The sequence below is a fragment of the Platalea leucorodia genome (genome assembly GCF_965183815.1).
Source record: "Platalea leucorodia genome assembly, contig: HAP1_HAP1_SCAFFOLD_381, whole genome shotgun sequence".
Taxonomy (NCBI): domain Eukaryota; kingdom Metazoa; phylum Chordata; class Aves; order Pelecaniformes; family Threskiornithidae; genus Platalea; species Platalea leucorodia.
In genome coordinates, this window is record NW_028121201.1 from 16,983 (window position 1) to 28,651 (window position 11,669).

The window sequence follows — 11,669 nt, forward strand, 5'->3', positions numbered from 1 at the left end:
TCTTCAGGATGGCATCTGCCATCAGCCCCACTGCAGGTGGGACAGCACCAGGCAGATAAGTCAAAGACCGGTTGCTCATTCAGTGGACATATGCAGCCAAGAAGGGAGGTCTTCATCCACGCCTTGGTCCCTAACACATCACTGTGGGACCCTGAGATTGTTACCCTGAATCCATCAAGAACCCCAGAAGAGCAAAAGTCCTTGTGAGGGAAAACCCTATTGGGTGTATTCCTGACACCAGCTTTGGAAGAGGCCTCCAGCCTTCTGGCCCTGTCCTGAGGAGCCCCTTTGGTTACGATGGTGCTTGCATGGAGACCAGCTCTGATAGAGTGGTTCACGTGGCCTGCTCCTGCCCTCAGCCACAGGGATGCCACCGTACAGATAACAGGACTGTCACAAGTTGCACCAGACCTTAGGGGCAGCACAAATAAAAGGGCACAGCAGAACAGCGTGGAATTGAGGAGAGACCAGCACTGAAAAGGCAATGATGTCCTGTTGCTGTCCTTGGCCATGGCTCCAGGAAAGCAGTAGCCCCAACGCGCAGGCAGTAGAGGGATAGTGCCCACCAGGGCTGGTCCTCCGTGAGGCAGCTGGGCATTTGCCTCCTGAACCCCTCCTGCAGGCTGTTCCCCCAGCTCCAGAGGAGATGTGGAGAGATGGGAGCTGAGACAAATAATTTTCTACTGGTTTCTTTGAGTTTATCTAAACGGGGAGCCCGGATCCATATGTACATGAGGACTTTGGGTCAAAAAAAGGCAGGTAGGAGGCCAAGAATAATATTATCACAGGTATAAACAAAAAAAAAAAAAAAAAAAACAACCCCCCAAATATCCCACAAAGGAAAATTAAAGACATGTATGAAGAAAAGTTAGTCCAGGCTATTCCTGTGATACTGTGGGAGCCCGAGTGGGACAATGGGCACCTTCTTAATATGAAGTAGCTTGTAATCAAATAGTTTCCACACTGCATCCTTCATTTCCTTGTTCCTAATGCTGTAGATGAGGGGGTTCACTGCTGGAGGCACCACCGAGTACAGCACTGCCACCACCAGATCCAGGCGTGGGGAGGAGGTGGAAGGGGGCTTCAGGTAGGCAAACATGCCAGTACTGACAAACAGGGAGACCACGGCCAGGTGAGGGAGGCACGTGGAAAAGGCTTTGTGGCATCCCTGCTCAGAGGGGATCCTCAGCACGGCCCTGAAGATCTGCACATAGGACAGCACAATGAAAACAAAACACCCAAAGGCTAACAAAGAACTTAAAATAAGGAGCCTGGCTTCCCTGAGGTAGGCGTCTGAGCAGGAGAGCTTGAGGATCTGTGGAGGTTCACAGAAGAACTGGCCCACAGTGTTTCCATTGCAGAGCAGCAGTGAAAATGTATTGGCAGTGTGAAGGAGAGCATTGAGGAACCCATTGCCGCAGGCAGCTGCTGCCATGTGGACACAAGCTCTGCTGCCCAGGAGGGTCCCATAGTGCCTGCTGCTGTCCCATCCTGTACTAAGGCAGAAGAGACATGACAGCCAAAATAGAAGCCCCCTTCCTGCACTGAGCCTAGGTCCTTCGGCAGAGGGGGTCTCCCAGCCAATGTGCCAACCAGGTGCCTTCTGCTGGCCTGTCAGAGACACTGGCAGAGGTGAGTTTAGAAGCACATATCCCAGCCATGAGTCAAGGGCTGACCTATCGGCTGTTTCAGGAAGAAGTGACGTCACAGTGCCTTTCCCAGACACATTCCTGCTGTTGGCCTCTCACCTCCAGAGGCAGAAGTGACCTCACAGCCCCCTTCACAGCCATCGGCTTCCTAATGGATTATGAGTTCCTGAGACACAAGTGACCACATGGTACCGTACCCAGCCATCATCCTCCTTGTGGCCCAGTATGTGAGCAGATAAAAGTAAGCTTGTTTCACCAAATTTATCTAATAGATTTCCTACCAATGGTTTGAGTGGAGAAACGTTCTTCAGAGGAACTGCTGTATTTATATTGGTGCATTTTATGCCTCTACTTCTGCCTCTCTGTTTTTCCTTCTTCTTCTGTCTCTTCTGTCTTCAAAAAGCTCTCCAAGGAAAACATTCATTGAATCCTAGAATAACTCAGCTTGGAAGAGACCCCGAACATCACCTTGTCCAGCTATCCTGCTCAAGGCAGGGTGAACAAGATGAGGATGCGGAACAGGTCTGCCCAGTTGGGCATCATCCACAAAGGAGCTGAAAAGGCACTCTGGCACATTATCCAGGCAGTTAATGAAGACAGTCAACAGTGTTGGCCCCACTGCTTGCACTGAGGGATGCCACTGGGAAGTGTCCACCAGCAGGACTCTACTCTACTGACATTTGGGCTGGATCCACCAGCCAGCTCCCCACCCACTACATCACCCACTTCTTCAGTCCAGGTATCACCAATGTGGCCATAAAGAGACTATGGGAAACAATGTCAAAACCCTTGCTAAGGTCCAGGAACAAAACATCCCCTTCTTTCCCCTACGCAAACAGGTCCAGAAATCCCTTTCTTGTCCTACAAGTACCTGGAATTGGCTGCAGCAGTATTTGGCCCATCCCTTTCCCAGGAACTGAGGTGACGTTGACCAGTCTGGAATTCTCCCACTCCTCCTTCTTGCACTTCTAGAAGAAAGGTTTGATGTCTGCCTTTTCCAAGGACCCCAGAACCTCTCTGATGGCTCTGACACACATGGCATTTGGGCTCACTCAGATTCATCTCCCCACACACACACTCTGTGCATGCTTAAGTCTCCTCTGTGCAATGCAAACATGGACTTCTGACCTACTCCTTTGGTGTCCTTCCATGAAGGGACAAAGAACCTCTCCGAGCTGGAGTGAGAGGCCAGTGCTGGGAATGGTGGTTGCAAGGGGCTGGTCTGTGGCCATTGCCCCAGGGCACCTTGCCCAGGGTGTCAGGCAAACATGGGCACAGACCAGACCCTGCTCTGCTGGTCCTTCAAGCTGGTCCCTAGATGCCTGGCTGTGCAAGGGACACTGCTGTGTGCCCCAGCCCTGCACACTCACACATTTTGGATGTTCACTGGTGTTTTCCTCACCAGAGCACTTTCTTGAGCTTGTTCTTGACAGCAGCTTTGGAAGAAGACCTGAGCCTCCAGGCACTGCCCTGAGGAGGTCACCCTTCTTTATGGAAATGCTGTTATGGAGGCCAGCTCTGTCACAGAAGTGCCCATTGCCTGTCCCCGCCTGCGGTCACAGGACTACCACGCAGCACGACTGTGACCAAGCTGCCAGAGCACTCAGCGCTGACACCAACGCAAGGGATCAAGAAGAGAGTGTGGAAGTGGCAAGAGAACAGCTCTGGAAGACCAAGCGCTGGTGCTCCCTGGCAGTGCTGCCATGCTGGGACTCTTTTCCTCTCCACCCATGCATACAGGAAATGTCTCTTCAGCTCCAAAAAGTTCTTGGAGGAAGGATGTCCGGAAAAAAAAAGTCAGTGAATGGCCCTTTATTTTCTTTAAACACACAGAGAGAACAGCTCGTCATTTACACAGCTACTCAGTCAGAAAACCAACCAGTGAATTAGAAAGGAGATGACAACATTATCACAAGTAAACCATGACCAACGGCTATGCAGAAGACCATGGGTAGCTTATTGCTCCAGAAAAACATCCAGTTATCAGTTTCCACACTGCATCCTTGAGCTGCTGGTTCCTCATGCTGTAGATGAGGGGGTTCACTGCAGAGGGCACAACCGAGTACAGCACTGCCACCACAAAGTCCAGGGGTGGGGAGGAGATGGAGGGGGGCTTCAGGTAGGTAAACATGCCAGTGCTGATAAACAGGGAAACCACGGCCAGGTGAGGGAGGCACGTGGAAAAGGCTTTGTGGCGTCCCTGCTCAGAGGGGATCCTCAGCACAGCCCTGAAGATCTGCACATAGGACAGCACGATGAAAACAAAACAGCTGAATATTACTAAGATACTGACCACAATAAGCCCAACTTCTCTGAGGTAGGCGTCTGAGCAGGAGAGCTTGAGGATGTGGGGGATTTCACAGAAGAACTGGTCCACAGCATTGCCTTGGCAGAGGGGGAGGGAAAATGTATTGGCCGTGTGCAGCACAGCATAGAAGAAGCAACCGCCCCAGGCAGCTGCTGCCATGTGGACACAAGCTCTGCTGCCCAGGAGGGTCCTGTAGTGCAGGGGTTCGCAGATGGCAATGTAGCGGTCATAGGCCATGATGGTGAGGAGACAGAATTCTGCTGACATCAGAAAGACAAACAGAAAGACCTGGGCAGCACATCCTGCATAGGAGATGGCCCTGGTGTCCCAAAGGGAACTGGCTATGGATTTGGGGACAGTGGTTGAGATGGATCCCAGGTCAAGTACAGAAAGGTTGAGGAGGAAGAAGTACATGGGGGTGTGGAGGCGGTGGTCACAGGCGATGGCAGTGATGATGAGGCCGTTGCCCAGGAGGGCAGCCAGGTAGATGGCCAGGAAGAGCCAGAAGTGCAAGAGCTGCAGCTCCCGCCTGTCTGTGAATGCCAGGAGGAGGAACTGGGTGATGGAGCTGCTGTTGGACATTTACTTCCGCTGGGTATGGGCACTGTAATAGGAGGAAAAGACAGTAACAAGTTAAGGGAGACTTCTCTGAGCAAAATCAAAGCCATTTCTCATACACCCTCCCTCTGCTACACTCACCCTTTTCCTTTTCTAGGAGACCTTCCTTCAGCTCTGTGGCTGCAGCCCTGGTTGGTGTTGGCTGAATGTGCCATGAGGAGCAGGGGCTCTGCCCGCTGGCTGCCGAGGGGTCAGCCCTGCTCTGCAGCAGTGGGTTCATGGGAAGAGTGGGGGCAGGGGCCAGTCCTGGTGTTCGACCTTCTCTCATGAAACTGCTCCTAGTGCAGAAGGGGCTTTCAGCATCTGCACTCCCAGTGATAAGGAAGTGAGGTGGCAGAAGGCAGGTTGAGAGGTTTGGGTTTTTGACAGCTCCTCCTCCCCTCGCACCCTGGGGAGTGTTCTTGGATGTCAGAAAGCCTCAGCATTTGTGCTGCACTCAGGGGGAACAGAGGGAGTCCTGCGAGGCAAGAGGAGTGCCTGTGGCTTGGTGCAGAATAAGGGGAGCTGGTTTGTCCCTCCGTCTGGCTCCCAGCTGCCCTGGGTTTGCCCCTTTCAGAGGTGGAGGGTGATCACACTCCCATATTACCCTGAAAAACCACCAAGCACTGCTGTGAGCAGAGGGATCCACCTCAGACCTCTAAATGTCTCACCCTTTCCTGAGGTCCCAGCTCCCCACTTCACAAACCCATCAGCATCTTCTCTGTCGTAGCATCTCTGCACTTCTCCATGGTGCCTTCAGATAACACAAAGTTTCTACACGGCAGGTTTTCATGCTGGAGGGAAGCTCACAGCTTGGAAGGAATCCTCAAGGCAATAGCCAAGTGTCCTAATGACGGCATTTGAGTGAGGGAGATTCAGCTCATACCCCAGCCCCAGCCCCACAAATTGCATTGCCCACAGCCTCAGAGGTTAGATGAAAGTTGGGACGTGTTCCCATACATGAAAGGACCAACAAGATCAGCCTGTGACTTTGCAGCTAAAAATTGCCGTCCCCGGCGAGCCTGGCAGCAAGAAGATAACAATAGCAAGAACACAGACAAGTGGAGGAACAAGGCAAAACACAGGGAGGTTCTGGCTGAGAGAGGCCAGGACAGAGGCATTGGGGCACTCAGACAGCGTTCCCCTTCCCCAGCTGTGCACGCCACCTCCCAGACACCACCATTGCCGCGCAGCTGCTCTCAGCCCCTGTGCTCTGCAGAGGGAACTGGGCCCATGGCTGCAGAGCTGCACCACGGCTCTGCTGGAGCTCTGGCTGCAGAGGAGGTGGTTCACGCCTTGGAGCCCCGAGCCCTGAGGGCAGAGGCTTTGGTGGGTGGAAGAGAAGGGAAGGGGGCTTGCTCAGAGGAAGGGGTCTGCATTGGAGGGGATCTTACAGAATTTTCTAAATTCTCCCTCCCACAACATTTCTGGTTTTACTTTCCTCTCATTCCCTCATCATCTCCCTGCTGCCTGGACATTCTTACCCTGGGAGGTGTTTCCCTGTGCCATGTCTTTTCCCTGTCAGCAATCACAACAAATTGTGAAATTGGGACAGGAGACTAATTTGGCCTGGCCTCAGTCTCTCCCTTTGGCTCTCTTGCGCATACGAACTAGGCCAAGAGCAAAAGAAGGACTGAGCCCTTTTGAAATTTTATATGGACGACCCTATGGAATACAGAAAGGAATATCCACACAGGCTGGGGATGAAATTATAACCTCTTACATGGTAGCATTAAGCAAACAACTCAACAAAATTGAAAAACATGTGATCGGGACTCGAAGTAGAGGTTTAGACGGACCTGTACATAACATTCAACCTGGAGATTATGTCTATATAAGGTCTCTTGCAGAAAAAACCCTGGAGCCACAGTGGGAAGGGCCTTTCCAGGTGCTCCTTACTTCCTTCACCGCGATCAAGATCAAAGAGCAGAGTGCCTGGATACATCACACCAGAGTGAAGAAAGCACCTAAATCTCCATGGAAAGTTGCGCAAGTACAGCAAGGAAAGCTTACTTTGTCACGACACTGATTGTAAACCTAATAAGAAGACTAGGGGCATGGGAGAGTAATACCTTTTTGCAGCTACATGACAAAATTGCTAGTGCCATAAATTGGTCTGACTGCTGGATTTGTTCACACTTGCCCACAAACGCAAGACATGGCCACCCCGTGGTCGCTACCATTTTTCCCAATTTTTCAGAGATAGCTAATGCCTTTAACAATATATCCCTCTCCGAGCATGCAGAGATACCAAAAAGGAATCTCGAATGGCAGATAGATTTAAGCCTACTCTGGAACGAGACTGAGGGAGTACCTTGTGTCCAGAGGTGCTACCTAGAAAACACCACACAGAATACAGGAGGGAATAGCACAGACAGACATTGTGGAATTTTAAGTTTTGTTGGGGCCTACTCCAATTGCACTAGTTACATCAAGTATGGAGGTGCAAATATGTGGAATAGCAAACAGCCCCGGAGAAACGCCAGCAATATCCCCAAAGGCTGGCCAACTCCTGTAGGTCAGGGATGGTATTGGGTCTGTGGAAAATGGGGATATAAGGTATTGCCTCTAGGGTGGAAGGGCCAATGTGCTGTAGGGACCATAGTTCCTAATGTTACTGTTGCACAAGATGTAACCAGTTTACGCACGCTTGGCCTATTACGCACCTATATGAAACCTATAACCCATCCAATCAAAAGGAAACTGAACCCTTTAATAACAAAGCCAACCAGGTTTCATAGCTTTGCGAGGTGGTTTCTTCCATGGTTAGGAGTTAGTGAATTAGAAAAAGCCTTAGTTAACATTTCAGCTACAATGGAAATGATCAGTAATGCTACAGCTGATGCGCTCACGGCTCTACAGAAAGAAATTTCTTCTTTAAAACAAGTAACACTTCAAAACAGACTAGGGCTGGATATGCTTTTTGCTAAAGAAGGAGGTTTATGTACAGTTCTTGGTGAACACTGCTGTACCTATGTTAACCAAGACAAAAGGATTGAAAAGGATTTATCTCAAATTTGGGAAAAAACCAAAATCTTGCATGAAGTGGCCCAAGATAACACATCTTGGGGATTTAGTGACTTAATAGAAAAACTAACATCTTGGCTACCAAACTTAGCATGGTTGAAACAATTGTTTATTTTGACAATTATAGTTGCAATTCTGTCTACAACCCTGTGTGTAATAATTCGGTGTGCTTGGTGGTATTTCCAGAACACAAGAGATTCCTACAGCGAATGGAAAAAGAATCAACTTCGACGAAAACTTGAATCTAACAAATATCTTGAGAAGACATTAGATAGAGAAACATTATATTAAAATAAACTATAGTAAAAGAATTTACTAACTATATAGAAAAGGGGGGAATGAAAGGGGGGCTTTAGAGTATAACTATAAAAGTTGTAACTATTATACAAAAGACTATTGAAGTAAGGAGTCTTGCAATCTCCCAGCGAAGGACAGTTCCTTGATAAGAACAGAAACTTGTCCTAAAAACCAGCTGAAACTGACCCTGCAGTTTGGACGAGAGTCAAGGAGCAACTGAGTCTGCGCAAGAACAAGGGGTTACCAGCGGTGACGAAGAAGAGTCACCAGCCTTCATCCCCACGACCCCCTGCGACCACCACCAGGAGGCACCGCGCAAGCGCAGTTGGGAGGGGTTTATGGAAATGACCTCTGGGGGCTAATTTTCATATGAAGCGGGGACAGGTCATGCATATGTATAGGCGTATTGTGAAACCTTATGTATATGTAACACTTTATTGTATAAATCCACGACAAGCCAGCACGTGGGCGCGCACGACTTTGGCGGGATGACCCCCCGTGCTGCCCAGCGCTGAATAAACATACCTACTTTACAACCTTATGGGTTGTGGAGTCTGTTTCCGCATGTCATCACCGTCACTATAACTCAGAAGCACGCAGCTGTGGCAGGAGAAGGGTCTGAGGTCCCATCACCGATGGCACCGCGTGGCCGTGGGGCTCGGTGCAGAGCGGCCGTGTGCATCAGCGGGGCATGCCGGGGGCCGGGAGCTGCCCGGCCCCGTGTCTGCGAGGCCGAAGGAGCAGCCCCTGCAGCCCTGGCTGGAGCAGTCGGGGTGGGGGTGGCTCGGGGGCACCGCAGGGATGTGCCTGGGCACGGTGCCAGGAGGAAACCACAGACTTCCTGCCCGGGCGCTGCACGGGGAGCGCGGCGAGCGCTGCGAGGCCACGTGGGCTGTGGTTTGTGCACCTGCAGGCTCCAGCTCCCGATGCGCCTGTGGGGAAGAACGGCCTCTCGGGGACAGGCTGAGAGTCAGGGGCCTGACGGAGCCTCTGGGCTGCAGGTCTGCTGCCAGGGCAAGGCCATGGCCCAGCTCGGGCTCCTGCGAGGGACCCAGGGTGGGGCTGTGCAGGGAGGGACGGGCGAGCCAGCCCTCCTGGGATGGAGCTCTTCCCCTGCCCAAGGCCCTTGCCCAGCTGCTGCTCCCAGCACAGTGGGGTCTGTAGCAGGGCCAGGGGCTTTTTCCTTCCCATCCTGACACAGACCCCGGTGCAGTCCCAGCTCCGTGGTTCCCACATCTCTTGTCGGAGCTGGACAGCTGCCTCTTGGGTTCTTGGATGAGCCCAGCGTAGAAGATGCTCAGTGCTCCCAGTCCCCACAGCAGGGTGCAAGGGGTGACGGAGTCATTTCCCCTCCACGCTCTGTTTCTCCCATGATGATTCCCTTACATACCGACCATGAGACCCGTAGCGGGACACATATGTCCCTCATATATGGTCACGAATGGCGCTGGAGAAGTTCATTGGAGGGCTGGGCTGTGTCGGAGGGGAGATAGCTCCCGATAACGTCTCAAAAGGTGCTGCTGCTGCTTTGATTGGCTCCTCCTGCAGCTGGGTTGGTATCTGCAGAGATATATTACCCTCCCATCGTCGTTGTCCCCGTGAGTCCCCAAGGAGCCGTGGCAGGGAGTGGGGCGCAGCAGGGCTGTGCCAGCAGGGCAGGAGGCTCAGGATGGGGATGGAGGCACTCCTGTCCCCCCGGGTGCTGTGGCTGCTCCTCTGGGTGCAGCTGTGCAGGGGTAAGTGCCGGTTCCCTTGTCTCACAGCCCAGGGCCGGTGGGTACCAGCGGGGTCATCGGGATCCCTTTGGGAATGGGGTTTCTTTCCAGGCTCCGCTGAGACAAGGGTCAGAAGGTGCTCAGGTCCATGGACCTTCTGCCTTTCCCTGTGCCTCTCTGTGTTTAAGGCAGCCTGTGCCTGGCTGCATTTATGGACTCCCCCATCCTGGGAACACAGTGTGTGGGTGGGCATGGGCAGGGGGCTGTTGGAGTGGGAGGAGGTGCCAAGGGCTGTGGGGTGGTGAATGGCCCAGCAGGGCTGGAGTTGGCCCCCCCAGCCTGCCCAGCCCGTGGGGAGAGGAGGGACCCCCACACTTCCCCAGGGACAGCTCAGGGAGGAGAGGGCTCCCAGCCTGGTGCTGTGACTCGACTCCCAGAGCTGCAGCCTGGGGCTCGGTCCTCTCCTGACCGGTCCCCTGTTTTGGTGTTTGAAGGGGCTGCGGAGGTGAGGCTGAAGGCTGGCGGCGGGCGCTGTGCTGGGAGAGTGGAGGTGAAACACCAGGGCCAGTGGGGGACCGTGTGTGGTTTCTCCTGGGACATGGCCGATGCTGCAGTGGTTTGCAAGCAGCTGGGCTGTGGGTCTGCTGTAAAAGCTCATTCCTGGGCACACTTTGGGCAAGGATCTGGCCACATATGGATGGATGATGTTGCCTGTGCTGGCACCGAGTCTGCCCTGTCTGACTGCAGACACAGTGGATGGGGTAAACACAACTGTTATCACAGTGAGGATGCTGGAGTGACGTGTTCAGGTAAGGGGACAGCCCTTTCCCCACCTTTGAGACCAGGATGCGGGGAGGGAACTGGCTGTGCCCTCAGGAAGAAATGAGCAGACACCAGATCAGGGCCCAGTGTGGCCAGTTGCACTGCTGAGCTGGGACATATGTTGCTGCTTTTGCCAGTCCCTGAGGAAAGCCCAGTAAGAGCCCACCCTGGGTGTGCACACCCTTCCTGGTCCCTTATGTGGCTCAGCCCACCCTCCGTTGGTGCCTGGGGCTCAGGTGAAACCCCCTCCCTGCCCCTTGGTGTCTGTTGGTGCCCATCTTTCTCGTTCCATTCAGCCAGGACCTGTCTGGCATTGCCAGGGGCCAGGTCCCCCCATGCCAGAGGCACCGAGAGCTGCTCATGCAGCCACCCACAGCCCCAGGGAAGGGCACAGAGTGGTCAGGGACTTTTGGGTTGTGCCTCCTGGCAGGCATGAGTCCCTCGGCCTAAGCAAAGGGGCTGCTCAGAGGGGGAAAGCGCTGGCCTTGAGCAGAGGAGCAGGGTGGGGCACATGGCACCCCATTCCTCTCCCAGGGTCACCCCATGAGAGCCAGCCCACGTGGACATGGCCCCGTGCTGTCAGTGGTGACCCGCTGCCCAGACTTTCCTGCCTACCCCAGCCCCGGCTGCCCTGTGCCCCAGGGGCTTTGCCAGCACTTGCACTGTCCTCGGTGCCTGTCCTTGCACCGGGAGCTCGTGTCAGCCCAGGGCTGCCCCTCTGCCTGCTCTCCTGCCCTCTGCCTGGCCATTGATGGGGATGTGCGTGCCTGGCAGTGCACTCTGGCCCTGGCTGAGGATCCCCTCCCTGGGCAGGTGCCAGAGTGGGGGGCTGGCACAGACACTGACTGTACATAGAGCTGTGCCATAGCTGTACCCGTGAAATGGCCCATCTAACAGCAGTGCCCCAACAGCCTGAGACCGCCCTGAGGGAAGGGTGTGTTACTGGGAATTCCAAGGGTTCCTCAGCCAGGCCCTGAGCTCAGTGGGCAGAGCAGGCTGCAGCCGCCAACAGTGCCTTGGCCAGTCTCCCTGGGCCCCAAGTGCTCGGAGTGCTGCCAGGAAGCCCAGGGTCTCCAAAATGGCGGCAGTTGGTCCGAGCAGTGCCTACGGCTGGGGGTTTGGGAGAGAAGCAAGGCCACAAGTGCTGTGCTGATGTCTGAGGAGCGGCAGGGTGTCCCTGGTGTGTTTGTGCCATCAGCAGCCCCTGGGAGCTGCTGGGAGGGTTGTGGGGCTCTGTGCCTGTGGCCACCTTGC

General features: G+C 53.7%; 1 protein-coding gene across 1 annotated transcript; it reads right to left on the bottom strand.

Annotated features, from left to right (window-relative positions):
* Nucleotides 1-868: 868 nt before the first annotated feature.
* On the bottom strand, nt 869-4,539 carry LOC309604140 (olfactory receptor 14I1-like; the record flags this gene model as incomplete). Its single annotated transcript, XM_082339051.1, has 2 exons — nt 869-1,245; nt 3,939-4,539. 2 exons carry the CDS (start codon nt 4,537-4,539, stop codon nt 869-871), a joined length of 978 nt encoding a protein of 325 aa, XP_082195177.1.
* Between the last annotated feature and the right edge of the window lie 7,130 nt (nt 4,540-11,669).